General features: G+C 37.4%; 1 protein-coding gene across 14 annotated transcripts in view; it reads right to left on the bottom strand.

Annotated features, from left to right (window-relative positions):
• Positions 1 to 19111, bottom strand: part of Ric1 (RIC1 homolog, RAB6A GEF complex partner 1) — a 117733-nt gene that overhangs the window by 44180 nt on the left and 54442 nt on the right. For 13 of the 14 annotated variants that reach the window (XR_005091482.1, XR_005091484.1, XR_005091485.1 and 10 more), the window contains 8 exons: positions 17076 to 17218; positions 16822 to 16958; positions 14731 to 14822; positions 13535 to 13623; positions 10133 to 10277; positions 9117 to 9165; positions 5429 to 5581; positions 2867 to 3070 (listed from right to left, as the gene is read on the bottom strand). Coding sequence is in view for 4 of the 14 variants with exons in the window: in XM_028894578.2 (XP_028750411.1) it covers positions 2867 to 3070; positions 5429 to 5581; positions 9117 to 9165; positions 10133 to 10277; positions 13535 to 13623; positions 14731 to 14822; positions 16822 to 16958; positions 17076 to 17218 (1012 nt within the window). In the remaining 10 variants the exon portion in view is untranslated. The remainder of the gene's footprint in view (positions 1 to 2866; positions 3071 to 5428; positions 5582 to 9116; positions 9166 to 10132; positions 10278 to 13534; positions 13624 to 14730; positions 14823 to 16821; positions 16959 to 17075; positions 17219 to 19111) is intronic. The other variant, XM_028894570.2, reaches the window with a different exon arrangement.

Raw genomic sequence — 19111 nt, 5'->3', positions numbered from 1 at the left:
TTCTTATAGCCTCTCTTCAATGGAAACTGTTTTCCTTCTTTGTTCCTGATAAACTCTCCAGCCTAGACTAGTTTTGTCTAACTAGTAAGACTAAAAGATGGGATTAGATCTTTGCCAAATACCACATCTTCCATACCTGATAAAACCAGGGGAAAGCGAGCAAATCACTTATAAGCAAAATAGCCTTTAAAATTCACTACTGATACTCCCCCAACGAAGTGCCTGATATTTACCCCTTACGTTTGTGACAGATAATCTTTCAAAATAGTTAGAGACAGGTTAAGTATACAATCAGTATCCTTAGAACATTAAAATAATAAAGACCTTTTAGAAACCAATGAACAGTACTTTCTAAATTTGCAACTAAGAAAACTAAATTAAAAAAAAAATACATAGTCTATACTGCCAGCTGCTAACTTTGCTTCTAACAGCGTGTATGCATTTGGTTTGGCTAGAGACATTAACTAACAAAATCTTCTAATCTAGAAGTTAAGTTGTATAAAACAGAAGGCTTCAACAAACAAACAAAAAAATAGTTCAGTATTCCAGATGATGAGCAGAAAGCACAGAATTTGCTGGAGCTTATTAGATGAACTCTAAATTATCTAGTAAGCACACAAAACAGAAATCACACAAACAAATTGACTTTAATGGAGAATGTGGTCTTATCCCACAAGAGAGGATAAGTGGGAAGGGGAATGAAAGCACACCCCTCATTTCTCCAAGCAGTCAACATGACTAGGCAAAGCTTTAGCACTAATAAACACTACCCAGAAAGATCACTGTCACTCTGCACCCAATTGCCAGGCTCCAGTGTTAGCGAAGAGCAGAGCAATGCTAAAAAAAAAAAAAAAAAAAAAAAAAAATGGCCACAAGGGCAAATTATAAATTTCAGTACAAGGTCAACAGCAATGATATGATTCAACATTCAGTACCTGGATTTTTAAAGTATGCTGGACTTTTTACTGTGATGTGGACTGTTTTAAGGCTAGGTTGGCCAGTACCCCTTTGTGTGATGCTGGATGAGTCATAGTAACTTTCTGAGCGCCTGTTTCCTCATGTATAGATCCAGTTGGGCTACATGACCTCTAAGATCCTTCCAGCTCTAAAAATTCCATGAAATTTGAAACTGAAATTCCATTAAAATTTAAATGTCTTGGGAGCACAACTGTGGCATTTTATGAGATTTTAAAGTATTTTTTTCTCATTAGGGTTTGTGAGGTCTCCAAAGCAGAATAAAGTTTTGGCATTTTTACCTTACTTTTTTGTGAACCACTTGTTTACCTTATGGTAAATAAATTAATCATCTAACAACTATTTTACCAAAAACATTTTATCTTTATTTGAACCTAAAAGAACAGAGACGGATAAGGAAATGAAAAGACTAGGTCAATCCACACTTAGAAAGCTCATCTGTGGAAATGAGCGCAGTTAGCTATCAGAGGACAAGCAGTCCTGCTGCGACCCGAAGTCCTAAAGTCAGTGCCATGTGCTTGGTTAGTGGAAGGCTTCACGGACTGCTAAGAATCACTGAATTTTTGAGCTGGAAGGAAATTCAATTTTGTTATTGCCTGATGGATTTTTTAGTTCCAGACCTACCTTCTTTGATCCTCTGCTCTACTTGGCTCTCTGGTAACACAGACCTGGCTAGGCAGAACTGGCATTGATGCTAGGTCAGTGTAGAATGAATAGTTCAAAGTATGGGGAAATGAAAATAGCAGAGAAATGGCTATAGGAGAGAAGGGAGCAGTGGAAAATTTTAGTCAAGGAAGTAGCTGATGCAGTTTTATATTTTAAAAAAATGTTACTAATTATAAAATGGTATGTACATTGCTTGATTCCATGAGTTTATTAATGTATGTTAAATACATTTTCTTTTAGTGCATACTATAAGTCAATGTAGGAGCTATTCCTCCTTTAACCCTTCATAGAATGACCATTTTTCTGTCTTTCATTATCTTCATTCAAAACCAACTGAAAATAACATGAGAGCTGAAGTAAACTAGTAAGATAAAAGCAGAGAAGGCAAAGAATTATGGACATAGAAACTGATGAAAAGAAGCTAGTGTGGTAGTGTATATGCATGGTCCCAGCATTCGGGAGGCCGAGACAAGAGAATTGTGAATTCCAGACCAGCTAAACAGCAAGATCCTATCTTAAAAGGAAAGAAAAGGAAAAAGAATATGAAGAAACTGACTAAAGGAAACTAATCCAAGAAAAGGCTCTGATCTACTTTAGTAGCAAAAGGAGAAAGAAAATGTTTAAGATTTTGAAACTATGCATACAAATTTCTTTCAAGACATTTCAATTAACTCACTACACCAAATTAATCTTAAATGGTATCAAAATTCAGAATTAATCCATATCAAATATCAATCTGTCAAAATTGCTAAAAGAATCTAATTTAAATATGGTATCAGGATGAAACCATAATTTGGAAAAACATTAAATAGTAATGAAATTATAAACACCAAGTTTCTCAAGTGTTCAGAGGTTTGCAATTTGGGTCTACTGTTAAGTGATTAACCACCAAAATTAGAAAGTCAGCCGGACTGGGCACTGGTCAAATCACTACTCTCCATGCAATGAATATACTTCAGGCTATGCAAATCCACAGAGCTAGAGGAAGCAAAACAGAGGCTCAAAGTAAAACAATTATTTTTACTGAGGGGAAAAGAAGTAAACTTCTAGTTCTCGACACTATTAATGGTGAGGATATATTCTGTATCAAAGGGGGAAAAAAAGGGCAAGGAAAAAACATAACAAAGCATTGAGAGATAATACAGCCATGAAATAATTAAAAGCTGATTCCAAGTGATACATTACCAATGAATGAGTCACTAGTGGTCAGGAAATGAACACTGACCTGTACAACATGCCAATGCCGATGTCCAAGTAAAGTGCTTAACCCCTGAGACTCCAGACCTCCATCTGCAAATGGGCTCTTTTCCCGATTTGGCATATGATCAGTTCGTGCCAAAGAACTCTTCGGATTCTGGGTTTGTGAGGCTTCTCCACAGTTCAAGTATAAGCGATCTTCTCCCTGAAGCAACACCTGTTCTTGGTTACTCTAGAAAGAGAAAGAAGGGCAGAAGGGAAAACAAATAAAAATACTCAGCACTAAGTAGGGACAATTAAGTAACATGCTGTTTTAGTTTTATTATTGAATGTGTACCATATCTCAACATTGATTTTTCTCCAGATGACAGAATCTACGTAATTATATTTAGAAAAGAGTCAATAGTTTAGTGATTTCTATTGTAAATGAGGTTTTCATAGAGTGTGTTTTGCTAATGCCCAAGTTTACAAATGTTTGAACAGTACCTTTTGGTAGAATTGCTAAATGTTCGTGCTATGAGAACTCCACCTGAAAAACTACATGTAAGTACACATTGTTTACAGTTGACCATGCAAATTTCAATGGATATTCAGACAAATGTAACAGCTCCTGTTTTTAGTTAATTGTGCCCTGGTTTTTAATTAGAGGGCCAGTGTTCTCAAGGTTGGAAAATTTCTTATATTCAAAATCAGACAGTGGTATCCTATTCCTTCCCATTTAGTCCAAAAGAAAATCAAGGGTGCTTTATTTGTTTTGTGAGAGAGAGAGAGAGAGAGAGAGAGAGAGAGAGAGAGAGAGAGAGAGAGAGAGAGAGAGATAGATGTACATGTATGTATGTGTTTTCATGTGTGCATGTGTTGAACCAAAGTTGACTTGAGGTCTCTTCCTCAATAACTCTTTTCCACCTATATACTGAAGCAAGGTCTCTTGGTGAACCTGGAGCATGTTACTCTGACTAGACTAGCTTGCTTGCTCTGGAATCCCTATCCCTACCTCCTTCCTGCTGGGATTACAGACAGGCTGCCATGCCCACCTGGATTTTATGTAAGTTTTGGGGATTCAGAATCCAGTCCCATTCACTGAGCCATCCAATCAGCCGCAGAGGGATGCTTTAAAATGATCTGGAGGCAGGGTGGGCAAGAAATATATTCTATTCTTGTTTTTCTGGGAATCCTTAATTTTCAACTATAGTATAGAGTTCTGAGATCTGGGTTATTTTCATATTAATTTTTAATGTGTTGTAAATTTTAAATAACTGGTTACATCAAATATCTTTTAAAAAGCTATTGATAATAGGTACTGAGATATGTACTCATAGCATAAAACTGTAGCATATTAAAATACATAATCATATAATATATATTAATTCAGAGAAGTAAACATGGGAAGATCATGTTGCATTTATATTGCATTCTGTAATATTTGTCACAAATATTACAAAATATTTCTATTGTAATTATGGGCAATGTTTTCCAAAGCAGGTTCTTAGACATTTTCTTCAAAGAGTTTATTAAAATTTACAGCTGAAGCCGGGCGGTGGTGGCGCACCTTTAATCCCAGCACTCGGGAGGCAGAGCCAGGTGGATCTCTGTGAGTTCGAGGCCAGCCTGGGCTACCAAGTGAGTCCCAGGAAAGGCGCAAAGCTACACAGAGAAACCCTGTCTCGAAAAGCCAAAAAAAAAAAAAAAAAAAAAAAAAAATTTTACAGCTGACTGAGTAAAAGGAACACTGCTTTTTACATCACAGCAACATTTTTGTGCCAGATGTGATCACAACTCAAGTTCTGGAGTCCTAATATGCTCTTTGGTTTAAAGCCTTTCTTTCATGAAGACCGAATTTTTTGTCTTGTCTTGTTTTGTTTTTGTCCCTGTGATCCTCTTGTTTCAGGTTCCTACGCACTGGGATTACAAGTGTGTGCTATTATACCTAGCCTCAGAATTTTTATTCTGTGTGTATGTGTGTCAAGTCAAGTAAAGATCTTCCTCAATTGCTCTCCACCTTATGTTTTGAGACAGGGTCCATCACTGAACCTGGAGCTTGCTGACTCCGGTTTCCACCTTCCTAGAGCGGAGATTATAGGTGCACACTGTCATGCTCAATCTTGACGATGGGGGTGGGAGATCAAACTCCGGTCCTCATGCATGTGAGTGAAGCAAACACTTTACCAACTAAGCCATCCCCCCAACCACCTAGAATGGTTTTTTTGTTTTGTTTTGTTTTGTTTTAAATCCTGTGGAGCCTCTAGTAATATTTCTAAGTAGTATCTAAATGCAACACACTTTGGTAATCCTTATTCAGATTAAGACTAAATTATTCAAGTTAGCTTACATGTAAAAACTGCTTCTTTCAGACTGCTTGTGGTATTTTTTTTTTAAAGAATAAAACAAAAAAAAATCCAAAACATGTTCAGAAATAAGATTTTGGAATAAATTTTATAGAAGTACATGAATCACAGAATATATACAACGAAGGTACACTTAATTTAGGAATATATTCAAATCTGTGGGTCATAGAAAAGGTTCTAAAATTCTGCTAAGAGGCATTAAAACAAAACAAAACAAACAAAACCCCACAGTTTTAATTACTTACCATACAAGGGTTTACAGTGAGCACACTCTTGATAAACTGAAACAGCAAAAGGCTGGGCTCTTTATCTATACTCCTGAGGTCAGACTCAATTTCAGTGTGTTGAGGACCAAGTCCGCTGATTACCCATAAGTGATAGCCTTCTGCACCCCAGCTCTTGAAGAAATAAGAGAAGGTAACAAAAAGTTATTTTTATCTCCTTTATAACTTCAGTTAAATATTGAAAACAGGGAAACCATGACAAATACCAGCGACAAGGATCAGTCACATCCAGGGCTAGAAAGGTGGATCAGAGAGTCAAGGCATGTGGTGTGGGAGCATGAGAACCTGAGTGGACCCCCGGAATCCATGTTATAGTGGAGAGAACTAACTCCATAAAGTTGTCCTCTGACATCCATGCGGTAGCATGTCCACAAATACAGACACCATGCATAGACACACAAAATAATTATAAGAAAACTACAACCCATGATTCTTAGACATCTAGTACACCTTATCTATTTCCAGAGGAAATCATCATCATTGCCCTCTACTTAGAATGGTAAAACACTAAATAATGTTCTCAGCTTCAATTTCAGGGTTCCACTTCTAATAATCCTTCCGTAGGATTCCAATTTAATTTACCTGCTTCTCAAGTACAAAGAAATTTCTTACAGAAGACAACTCAGCGTATGACTAGAGGCTCAGGGAAGAAGGATCTACAACCAATACAGCTTTGTATACGACAAAAACAGTGTAACAAAAAGTTTTGGCTTATCTGGTTTCTCTAGATAGAGGTTTCTTCAGTTGTGAAGTGTACAGTGAGAAGATTTAAATGTATTTCTTCAAGCCCAATCAGAATTAATATTCTGTAACAAGATTCCATCATAGTATTTTTCAAGATAGTAATTACTAATTTGTAATCCAAGAAAATGGTGAGTGAGGTTCAGACCGCTGCAAAATGTTGATTTCCTCTGTGTATGTGTCCTGTGTGTGCACAGCGTGTGCACAGGTGCACACAGAAGCAAGAGGAGGGCTTTGACAGCCTGTCCTATTGCTTTTTCTTTACTCCTTTGAGACAAGGTCTCTGAACCTGGAGCTAAATAAATGCTTGGATCCTTAGTTTGTGGCTGAAATACCAACCTAGTAAACTTCTGATAATAATACTTGATGCCATTCGAAGGCACTGGCTAGTAGTTTCAGAAATATTATTATACTGAAAATTTACATTTGTGTGTCTATATATGAGGTACCTGAAGGGGTGTGTTAGCCAGATGATGTCATTCTACCTTATTTTTCAAGACAAAGTCACTCCAAAGGCAAGGGCAAGAAGATTGTTAGGTCAAGGCTAGCATGGCCTATATAGTTTGAGGCCAAATGTTGGTTACACAGCAAGAAACCCCATCTTTTTTGGGGGTAGGGAGCATGTTTCAAGACAGGATTTCTTTGTGTAGCCTTGGCTGTTCTAGAACTGGCTCTGTAGACCAGACTGGCCTCGAACTCATAGAGATCCACCTGCCTCTGCTTGCCAAGTGCTGGGATTAAAGGCGTGCGCTGCCACCACCTGGCAAACTCCATCTTACACACACCAAGAAAACTTCACCAAAAATCAACTATATTGGGGGGAAAATATCTGCTGAGATAAAAATGCTTTCTGATGTTATGAAATCAATGTGAGGAAAATGGAAAAAAAACGTGCATTTTATAGGTTACACCTGTTTTTTTTTTTTTTTTTTTTTAATCACAGGCAATTTATTTTGTTCTATTCATTCACAGTTAATACAGAAAATACTTGGAAACATTTCCATATAATATTTGACACAGAAATCATCAAATAGAAGTATACAATGTTGACAGGAGGCAGTACATTTATAATTTATAACCCCAAATGTATTTATAAATTAGAAATGGAAAGATCTACAAATGAAATTATGAAGGTTCACCAAAGTCATTTAATCTGTCAGTTTCTCATTCATTTTTATGTCTTAATAATATTCTATTGTATGAATAAGCCACATTTTATTTCTCTCCAGTATTTGATAGCTATTTGAGTTGTTTTAACTTTTTTACACTGCTGTAAACCTTCATGTACATGTTTCATAGGTGCACATTTTCAGTAGTTTGAGGTTATATTCCTAAGGGTAGAATTGTTGAGTAACAGAGTAACAATGTTTTGCATTTTGACCAACCACCAGACTGTTTTGCCAAAGTGGCACACCATTTTACAATCTCACCAAATCCTTGTTTTTAAGGCTCTGATTTTTGTACAAAAGCATTCAATCATTCTGTCAGACCAAACCAGGAAAAGTAAGCTATAGTTCAGAGCTGTTCTATTCCATTTACTATGCAAAGCCAATCTTGGCGTTTGCAACTCTCAGCCCTTTTGAGTATTCTTGCAGTGTTCACCTTTTCCTCCACCACTTTTTTTTCTTCTTTTTTTCTGGTTTATTTCTATCTATTACGAATGTATAAAAAATCCTCCATCAACACTGCTGATAGCAGCAGAACCTTGAGAAATATACCTTTGGTTTGCCTCAGAAAAGGAACACATATTGTACTGTAAAGTTTATAAAATTGGCGCAAAACATTGTAATAATGTTACAATACCAGTTTTAAGAGTTCAGTGACTAATGGGGAGCCGATGGGATACATGCAGAACTGTGAAAGCGATCTCACTTAGCCAGCTGTACACGTAGACTGTAAATCTACATTCAGATCATTTCTAAACTAAGACTATCATCTCAGTTTATCTGTTGAGGTCAACCAGGAAACCCTAGAATATACCTTGATTTTTGCAAAAGAACAAAATAGGGGGAGGGGTTTCTTCAGCATTTCAGTCCACGAGTAACAGTATCCTAACAGGCAAAGTGTTCTCTCACTGTCAACATAGAATGAACTGCTGCTGGAGGTCAACTTGGGCTTTAATTTGCATTAGCACTTACATGCATAGTAGTCCAAGTTGTTGACCTCATGACTTTAAAAAGTAACTCTAAAAAAGTAAAATGGCCCTTCTTGGAAGACTAAAGAAAGACATCCAGCCACAGTTGTAAAAAGTCTCATCAAAACAATATACCCTTTTATGAATTACGCCTCAATTAAAAAAAAAAAAAGTAGCCCCAAATAAGAAGCAGCTCTGAAAAAGAAAATATAACTTAAGATATTTGAAAAAAACAAGGTGAATACAGGTTCAAAAGTAATTAAGATACATTTTCTTAAGGCTATCTAGATTAGGATTTAAAGAATTCTACCATTTCAAGTTTACCACTAGTTACTAGATACCTATTTACAAACAAGATGTTCACCTTTTTTGTTCCTTTATCAAGAGAAAAATCTACCTTCAGACTATGAGGGTGGTGATGGGGAGGGACTAGAAAACAAGATTCAAACAATCCCATGCAAATATCACATTTTTCAAATGGAAGAACTCCAAACTGCACTAGAAGTTCCAATCACTAAGACACTTTCCATTGAAATGATTTAAGTACAGCAACATGGCACCAAGGTTTAGGCCTAATATGGGCCTGACAACCAAGTCCTTGTTTTCTGGAAGAAAGGCCTCAAAAGTCCCACTCAATTCCATATAACAATACTTCAAAGATCAATTAGGTTTTCCTTTCCTTAATATTTTTGTTTTTGACTTCTAATCCTAAAGACTAGATTACACTAATCCTAAAGACTAGGTTACACCTGTTTTTAAGTAAAAAGTACTTACCATAGAATTGATCTTAAGGGGATCTTTTTTGGTACCATCAGACCTATAACTGAAATAGAACAGAAACTTAACTTGATCATCTTCCAATTACACACAATACACATATCACTTAGCTTCAGCTTAAAAAATAAATAGAATCAAATTGACTTTGCCCCTTTAAAACAGAAATACATAATAGTTTATGAAAATGAAACACTTATGCATTATTACATATTTCTACTTTAAAGAATAGTCACTTTCACTTCTGGTTTTGTATTTTATAGTATTGTTTTTGAGACAGGGTCTTACTATGTAGCCCAGGGTGGCCTTAAACTCATAGAGACCCCCTGATTCTGCATCCCTGAATGCTGGGATTAAAGGTGTGTGCTACCAAGTCCAGCAGTCAGCCTTAAATCTTAACATGAGGTCGTATACTTAACTGAGCTCAAAAAAAAAAAAAAAAAAAAAAAAAAAAAAAAAAAGAAGTGTATTTTCCCTAGTGTTTGGGACCAGTAAGTCATTTTTATTGAACCAACTGTCAGTTTTAGGAGGGTGAATGTTTGGAGAATCAACATATTCTCAACAAATTAAATCTAAATTTCACAAAATGTTTTGGTATAAGAATAAAGAAAGAATGGATGAACTAGAGATTGTGTTAAGTGAAATATACCAAACTCAGACAGATAGATTTTTCCCATTTTTCTCTCATATGCAGAATCTAAATCTAGGACATGACAGTGAGAGGGACCTATGAGGGTGGAATAGTGGTCCTGAAAGGAAGAAGAGATGGGGAAATAAGAGAGGGCAGTGGGGACTGGGGGATATAGACACAATACTGCATGTTGCTATCATGTATACACTCTAGATTTAAATACACAGATAATACTGCATAAAGGAAGAGGAAGTACTTGGTGAAAAGAAGGGAAAATATGGGCGAAGTGCATTGATGCGTACATAGGAAAATGTACTCATTAAGCTCTACTGTTTTATATGCTACTAAAATTTTTTTTAAGGTGATTTTCTCTTTGTTCACTCACGCAAAGTCTCCTCCAAGTGTACAAATCAGCTGGGCTCCAAACACACTCCATAGAGAAAGACCTCCATATTCCCAGGTTACTATTACAGCACTATTGTCAGGAGACCATCTAATCAATTTAACAGCTCCTGTTTTGTTCCAAATGTCTGTGGAAAGATAGTGAGAAGGGTTAAAGAAATTGCTCAGAAATATTCAGTACTTTTTACAAGTTCTGTGTTCAAATCCGAACAAGTAGAATGGCACAGACTACTTGAATTCTAAGCTAAGTCCTGTTCATGGAGGGTTTCCCTGATCCAATGTGAACAACCTCAGGATGCAGGTGAATTGTATGAAGTGAAGGCTAGTTTTGCCATGATTAGCTTAAATAACTACCACTATGTAATAAACTTCAAAGCTGTCGGCTTCTATAAAGTGGGGATAAGGGTGCAGAAACATTCTTCTTAGAGAAAAATACAGTTAAGTCTTTTACATAGTGAGCATGATAAAAATGAATGTTGGGAGCATATATCTATTTTTGCAGTACATCAAGTAATAACCTATATGATTTTTCACACTGAAACAACTATGATGTTGAACGTCCCAAAATACTAGGACAAAGTACTTTCCCTCTGAATTCATCTGTCAAACTGAGAATCTGTCATTACTGGTGACTCACACAGCATGTGAAATCAGAGGATAAAGTTCAGAGCTTACCCACACCAGGAAATCTAGTAAAGAAACCTGGCAATGCCAAGATTGTAAAGGCTATATCCATGGTACAAAGGAGAATAAGAGATAAACTGCCATGCAGATGAGGCAGGGAAATTTTCCATATTTTATCTATTCCACAGAACAGAAACAAAAGTCCCATGATAGCTCTTAGTCACATATCAACTCAGTTCTCATTCTGATTTAGAATTTGTGTAATTAATGTGGTTGAAAAAACAAAACACTTATACAGAGAATACAACAAAGGGTGCAGAACAGTGTAGTATCCCTCAAGTGACCTCTGCAAGAAATACAATGTAATCCAGGCCCTGAAGTTTCCACAAACAACTGTCAAGAAACACCAGGTTTCAGTAAAATATCCTAAAATAAACAAACAAATCCTAAGAAATAAGACACAGCAGAGGTAGACTCAAAGTCTTTGGATACTAGGACTAATGGAGACAGACTATAAAACAACCTTTTTGTTTGTTTTTGTTCAAGTCAGAGTTTCTCTGTTTTGCCCTGGCTGTCCCGGAATTTACTTTGTAGACCAGGCTGACCTTGAACTCAGATCTGCTTGCCTCAGCCTCCCAAGTGGTGGGATTAAAGGTGTGTGCCACCACTGCCTGGCACACAACCATTCTTTTTATAGCTAAAGAAATAAGAGAGAGCTGGTGAGATACACTGGTGGGGAAAAAGTGCTTGTCACGCCAAGTCCAAGGACCTGAGCTTGATCCCTATGACCCATGGTCGCACAGAGAACCAACTCTCTAAAGTTGCCCTCTGCCCTCAACATGCACGCTGTGACATGTGTCTCATGCTGATAGCATCACCAGCACAGTAGTCCCCCTATCTGTGGTTTCATTTTCATACTTAACAACTACCCAAGATTAACTGTGGCCTCAGAGTATTAAATGGAAAAATTCAAGAAGTAAAAAAATCAAAAGTCAATTAAACAAGCTGTTTCAGTATAGTAGAGCCTTGCATTCAAGTAACCCTTATTTTTCTTAAGGCCATAAAACACAAAGGTGAGTGCTGGCAGCTTAGCTAGACAAAAAAGAGCAAAGAAGAGCTGTTATAACAAAAGATGGAAGTTCTTAAGGAAAGGAAAAAAAGTGTATGTTGACTTTGCTAAGAACAAATCCCACTTGGGAGGCTGAGGCAAGACGGCTGCTATAACTCAAGGCCAACCTGGGCTAAGAGTTTCAGACAGCCAGGGCTAACATGCTTGTCTTTAAAAAAGACTTGTCTTAAAAAAAGACTTGTCTTAAAAAAAAAAAATCTTCTCATGTGAAACTGATGAAAAATCAACATGTACTGGTTTTACTATCATACCTAAAATTGTAAGAGTTTTTACTCTAGTATGTAATAAATGCACTATTAAAACAGAAAAGGCATTAAACCTGTTAGTTTATGATACGAGCAGAAAAAACAGATTGACACACCACACCAGGAAATGCCAAGCCCACATGAAGACCTTAAGCAAGGAGCCTCCAAAAACAATTGTTGAGTCATTTCTTAGAAACTGCATGGTGACATAGAATTGAAAATTGGTTTACTCTGAAAAACTAGTGTGTGTGTGTGTGTGTGTGTGTGCGCGCGCGCGCTATATTTGCTAATGGAGAGGAGGCTGCCAAGAATCTAATAGAGTTGAAGAACCTGAGCTAAGAGAAAGGGACACCAGCTATAAAAAGTCTTCCTCTTTTTTTTTTTTTTTAAACCCCTTGAGTTTTCTGGAATAAGATATAAAATATAATCATAGATTAACTCGTACTATGATACTTGAGGGCTTACTGCTGAAGTCGGGTATAGTAGACAAAGCCAAGAACCCACATACTCCCGAAAATTAAGAAAAAAAAAGTTTGAGATAAAGAGTCCATTTAGTTCTAATTGTTCTATTTTATTCTCACTTATTTTTAAGGTGTTGGTTATTTTAACTGTGTTGTTTATAGGACACACAGTGATAGTGCAATACATGCACACACTGTGGCTGATCAAATAAAAGGGCTCATCTTCACGTCATCCTGTGGGAACATGCCTCTGGGCATGTGTGAGGGTATTTCCAGAAAGACTCCTTGAGGACGGCCAGCACTGTCCTATCAGCGGGAGGCCGGGGCCAGGACTGACTACAAACAGGACAGCAGCGTGAACCCAGAACTCATCTTTCTACTTCCTGACGACAGACACTCTGTAACCAGTGCTGCCTCATCTTCCTGTCACCATGCTCTCCCCATCATGACAGGCTGTACCCCTTGAACTGTAAACCCAAAGAAACGCTTCCTTTACATTTTCCCCACAATATTTTACATGCATGGGTGTTTTGTCTACATGTAATAGACCACTTGAATGACTGATGCCTGTAGAAGCCAGAAGAAAGCATCTTTCTTCTGGAACTGAAATTATAGATGGTTGTAAGCTGCCATGTGGGTGCTGGGATTTGAACTCATGTCCTCTGGAAGAGCAGCCAGTGCTCTTAACTGATGAGCCATCTCTCCAGCCCCCAAATCTTCCATTCTTAAGCTGCTTTTGTAAGGCATTTTGTCACAACAATGAGAAAAGTAACTAATATACAGAGTATCTCTTCTTATGCCTAATTGATAAACAAAACTCACTGTATGTGTAAGGGAGAAACAGTATACAGAGTTCAGTATACCTGTGCTTTCAGCCATCCATTGGAGGCGTCTCACAGATCAAGAGAGACATTACAAATACTCACCAGGATACTGTTTTGCTGTTAGCTCTAATTTATGAGACAGCAGCATGGCTCCAGTAGTGTTATCTATCGTATAAACTTGCACAGAACCACTGTGAAAACAACACTTAGTGAAAAATGACAAATAAATAGAAAAGGCATTATCATGGGAGTCTATGCTCTAGGGAAAGGTGTACAAATTAGAAAACTATTCTGTGAGTAATTAATAGTCATCTCATCAATCTGAACAGATGCATAGGCTGCAGTCTAGCCATTCCCTTTCTAAATACTCTAGAAATTCCTAACATTTTCCAGGAAACACATGTTGTTTACTATACGACTGTATATAACTGAAAAACAATGGAAACAACCTTAACACATAGCAACATGAGGAAGGAAAAATAAACTGGTATATTCATACAGTACCACATCTATAACATTGAAAGAATGAACTTTAACAATATGCATTAACATGGACAACAAGTACATATTGTGTTCTACACAAATACCCTCCTCTTCAACTTGCTTTATGAGACAAACATAATTTTGCATACCTATAAGGTTCAGATAAAGGAGAAACACAAGAAAAATGTACTTATAACCATATATTTTTAAATTCTACATAGAATATGACCAAATCAAATCCATGAACATAAAAATTTTTTCCTTCTTTTTAGCCTCCCCCACCCCCTTTTTAAAGGAATTTACTAAGACTGGTCTGGACCTCACTATGTAACCCTGGCTATTATCAATATTCTCAAATTCCTGATCCTCTTGCCTCAGCCTCCTGAATGCTTGGATTATAAACATATGTCACAGTGTTCAGGTTTCAATTTTATTTTAAAACTCTCCATTACATGAATTGCAGCAAAAATTGATTTTATATGTGAGCTTTAAGAATATTCACTAAATAAAATTACATACTCATGTAAAGGCAATATTAACACTGATATCTTAAAGGATTAATGGTTAAGACCCTAGATTTTAAATTATTTATTCTTTTTTAGTTGTATCTCAGCTTTCTACAGTTTAAAACATCTCACTTTACAAATTAAAATGTTCAGGCTCTAAAATCTATTCTTTACCTTTGCTTCAAAATAATGAAACACCTTTCTTTATATTTTATATGAAAATGACTGATAATTACAGCAGGCATAATCAAGTCTCTAAGTCTGTTAAGATACCTTAAGTTTAACTCAGAGTCAAAGTCTACATCTTACCTTGCACAACCAAATGCCATCAGTCGGTACTTATTATTTACTGCTACACATGTCCCATCAATAACATCTTGTGGCCAAACTCCATGAAGTTGCTACAACAAGAAAAAGAGTTAAAAGTTTAAAAAGTGTTCCCCTAAACTTATTGTAGTTCAAATAGTTCTCATTCAATGAAAGATTCAGTTTAACAAGGTATCATTTGGTTTCACCAATGAAATCTCTTACATTGATAAGAAATCTCTTACAAAGACTATCATCTAAGTATTTTCTCCCAAGAAGCACAAAGTAGTGAAGACAAAGAAAAAAACGAAAGACATTAGCCAACTATAGAAGTTGAGGAGCACACAAATGGTAACGAATGCTTAGAAATGGCTCACTTCGAACTACTGGGTACACAAAAGGGCTGGGAATTTGGATGTCTCTAAAAGAATGGTAGAGTTGGTTCAAAGTCTAGTTAAGACTTGGATCCTCTCTGAGCACACTCCTGATATGAATAAATAACAAAGACTCAACTTCTACTCCAATAGAAAGCTGAACATTTTTCCTTTGAGAGAAACAGTGAACATCAAAGAAAAGTCCAAGTTTCCATCTTGAACCTGCTAGTTTTTAACTCTTCCAGAACTCAAATATCAGAGTATTAGGTGGTCAGGTCTACAGATCCTCTGAAAAGGACTTCAGAACTCTGTTATAAGAAACACTGGAGCTACAAAGGGGGGAGGGAGGAAAGGAGCAGAAGAAAAGAATACCAAAACAGAGTAATTCAATTTTAGTTTGGATCTCAAATGGCAGCAAAACCTACACATTTACTACCTAAAAGTCAAAAATCAATAACTATCAAAGGACATATAATTAAAAGAAGAAAGAGACTCTTGAGATGATGATGATGATGATGATGATGATGATGATGATGATGAAAAACCAGAAAACTTATCTTTGTTAAAGCAACCAGTCTGGAGAAGTCTAGTCTGGAGTTGTCCAGAAAGCTCCAACAGAAATTTCTTAAAGAAGATTAAATAAGCACCTAGTGGTTTAAAGAATGGAGAAGACCCTCCCGCACCGACAATCAGTTTGGGGTTAAGTGGTAAGTATATGAAGAATGAGGTAATGGCCAGGTAACAGCTCAGTCAAACGCATGCTGTGCGAGCGTGAGGACCTGAGTTCGATCCCCAGACCATGTAAAAAGCCAGCTCTGGCTGTCGTGTGCTTGGGATCCCAGCGTTGGAGGTGAAGACTCACTGGCCAGCCCAGCGCTGGAGGTGAAGACTCACTGGCCAGCCCAGCGCTGGAGGTGAAGACTCACTGGCCAGCCCCAAGTGCTGGAGGTGAAGACTCACTGGCCAGCCCCAGTGCTGGAGGTGAAGACTCACTGGCCAGCCCCAGCGCTGGAGGTGAAGACTCACTGGCCAGCCCAGCGCTGGAGGTGAAGACTCACTGGCCAGCCCCAAGTGCTGGAGGTGAAGACTCACTGGCCAGCCCCAGTGCTGGAGGTGAAGACTCACTGGCCAGCCCCAGCGCTGGAGGTGAAGACTCACTGGCCAGCCCCAGTGCTGGAGGTGAAGACTCACTGGCTGGCTGGTCTCATCTACTTTGTAAGCTCTGGACCAGAGAGATTCTAGCTCAAAAAGCAAGCTTTACAGTGACTGAGAATGTCAGCCTAGGTTGTCTTCTGGCTTGTACAAGCACACACACCCTGCACATATATAAACATGCATGTGTGCATAAGCAAAGGCACACACATACACACAGAATTAAACACAAAGAACAAAAGAATTATTAACTCCCAGTGGAAATAAAAATCAGCAGAAAAGGAAAACATATTTTACAGCTTGGTATCAACAGAATTTACATACTGACTATCCTATAAACAATGGCTAGTAACCTACTAAAACTAACTTTATTGGAAAGATGGAAAGATTTTGTTTTGGGGTTGGAGAAGATTGAAGCAAATAGTAATTTCCCACAGGATAAAGTTAATAACACTGTAACTGTCTTATAATTTGAATAAAAAATATGCAAAGTAAGAGAACACAGGATTTGATAACAAAGCAAAATTAATATATGCAAATAAAATAATTCAGAATACACAATCCATACCTCTGCAGTAAATCTACTGGACACTGGTGTAATAAATCCAACTTTACCATCATTAAACACCACAGCGAACCCATCAAGCGTGGCACAGTATTCCATATCTTTAATGTGCACATCTGCAAAGCCAAGGAATGAACCTACTAATGAAAAATACGGAAACAGAGTGGGTTATAATCCACTACTACTTCATATATTTTGGTAATAAACCATATGTCATATATTAAATGGGTTCCAGCTCATATGGAAAGTATAAGTACCTCTAGATGACTGAAGATCTACTGAAAATGGTACTGTAGAAAGATTGATGGCTTTCCTTCCATTTGTCATCCCTTCCCAATGAATAAGATGAAGAAGTCCATCAGAAGTCGCCACAAGGAGGTCTTCCAGCACAGACTGTAAACTGGGGGGAAGCAAGCAACTTACGTCAATTAACTTAAGAAAGCATACTGGGGAGGCAATGAGTATAAATATAACTGCTTTCAAAAATTGCTTCTGCAAGCCAGGTATGGTAGCACACACCTTTATTTGTAGCACTCAGGAGGCAGAGGCAGGTGGATCTTTGTGGGTTCAAAGCTAGCCTGGTCTACAAAGTGATTTCCAAGCCAGCCAGGGTTACACAGTAAGACTCTGTTTCAGAAAAAAAGAAAGAAGACACTAAAAGGGGGGTAGTTGGGAGGGAGGAAGAGAGGGAGGGCAGGCAGGCAGACAGTGAGTAAGCTTCTGCAAGCAAGGCCAAACATCTGTAAGGTAAGAAAACTTAAAACTCTTAAGTTTGAAGCTAGCCTGGTCTACACTGTGTAAGTTCCCAGGATAGTCAGGAATTACACAGTGAGACTGTCACCTAAAACAGAATAATAAAAACAAAACAAAAATGACAAAATTTTTAGCTTTAGCTAAATGCTTTAGCAAAGCAGATCATTGAATCCTTATAGAACACTACCTGTCTATAACTTTATAATTTTAATCTATATTAAAAAATTGAAATGAGGCAACAAATTAAAGAAGACTAAGAAGTCAGCATGATGTGATTGATGCCACTAAAGAGGAAAAATAGATGTAACCAACCAAAGGATGACAAACTGAAACCACAGAATGTACATGAACAAACAATCCTCTGGCATTGTCTAATAAAGTTCTCAAAAATAGAAATTCTTTACCTGTACAATCTGATAACAGTAGCCACATGTAGTGACAATATACCTGAAAATTAATAGAGCTTATAATCTCTACATTACAATAAACAAAGCTGCAACAAAAATGACCAGATACAGAGATAGAAAAATGTGAACCAGAGGGAAAAAAAGTTCATCAATATAAATACTGTTATACAACCCCAATGTTGGATTAGCAGATAATGACATAAAATAATTGTGTTATACATGACAAAGACTATGTGAGGGCTGAGAAGACAGCCCAGTTGGTAACGCTTGCCTCCTTGCAGGTCTGGGAGAGTGGGAGAGCAGCGTGGGGAAAGCCAGGGTCATGTGGCTGCTGGCCTGTCCCTCACTCTCTGCAATGCTCTCTCCCCACGAAGGCCAGATTCTGTTCTGGGACACAAGCATAAGATCTGAGTTGAGATTCCTACTACCCACTTAAAATGTCCAGGTGTGGCAGCAGCATACATGTGTAATCCTAGTGCTGGGAGTGTTGGGAAGTAGATCTAGGTGGATCTCTGAAGTCTGCTGACCAGCCAGTCTAAGCAAATGGTTGAGCTCTAGGTTCAGTGAGTGACCCCATCTCAAAATAATATGGAGAGCAACTGGGAAAGCACTAGATGTTAATCAATCTCAATCTTTCCCCCCTCTCTCCTTCCCTCCCCCACCTCACACACACACAAACACCTACTACATGAAAATGTAAGATATACCATTCACGCTTTTCAATTAAAAGTAAACAAACTTGTTAAACAATGGCTAATGTCAGTTGATAAAGTAATGAATATTTCTCCAAAAAGTTTAAAAATGGGCCTTGTCTTAAGCCCCCCAATTGTCATTTAATTTTTAGAACAAGTATCATGCCCAACAAATTAGGTCTTTTCATGCTATACTGGTTCTTAAAATATTCTGAATATCATCCTTAGTTGTAAGTACATATAAAAAACACACAAACTCACTGCAGGTATGTTCTGAATGAGACTAATGCACCATTGGCTCCACAGATTATTCATTTTTTCAAGCATAGGTATTTTTCAATTTAGGATATTGAGTTCTAAATGATTAATAAGTTAGTAAGGAATATGATGCATGTCATCACATGCTGTCACATAATTTGAAGTAGAATAGTGTTTCTGATT

The sequence above is a fragment of the Peromyscus leucopus genome, chromosome 1 (genome assembly GCF_004664715.2).
Source record: "Peromyscus leucopus breed LL Stock chromosome 1, UCI_PerLeu_2.1, whole genome shotgun sequence".
Taxonomy (NCBI): domain Eukaryota; kingdom Metazoa; phylum Chordata; class Mammalia; order Rodentia; family Cricetidae; genus Peromyscus; species Peromyscus leucopus.
The sequence above is the reverse complement of the archived record's forward strand: the minus strand, read 5'-3'. Positions and strand labels throughout refer to the sequence as shown.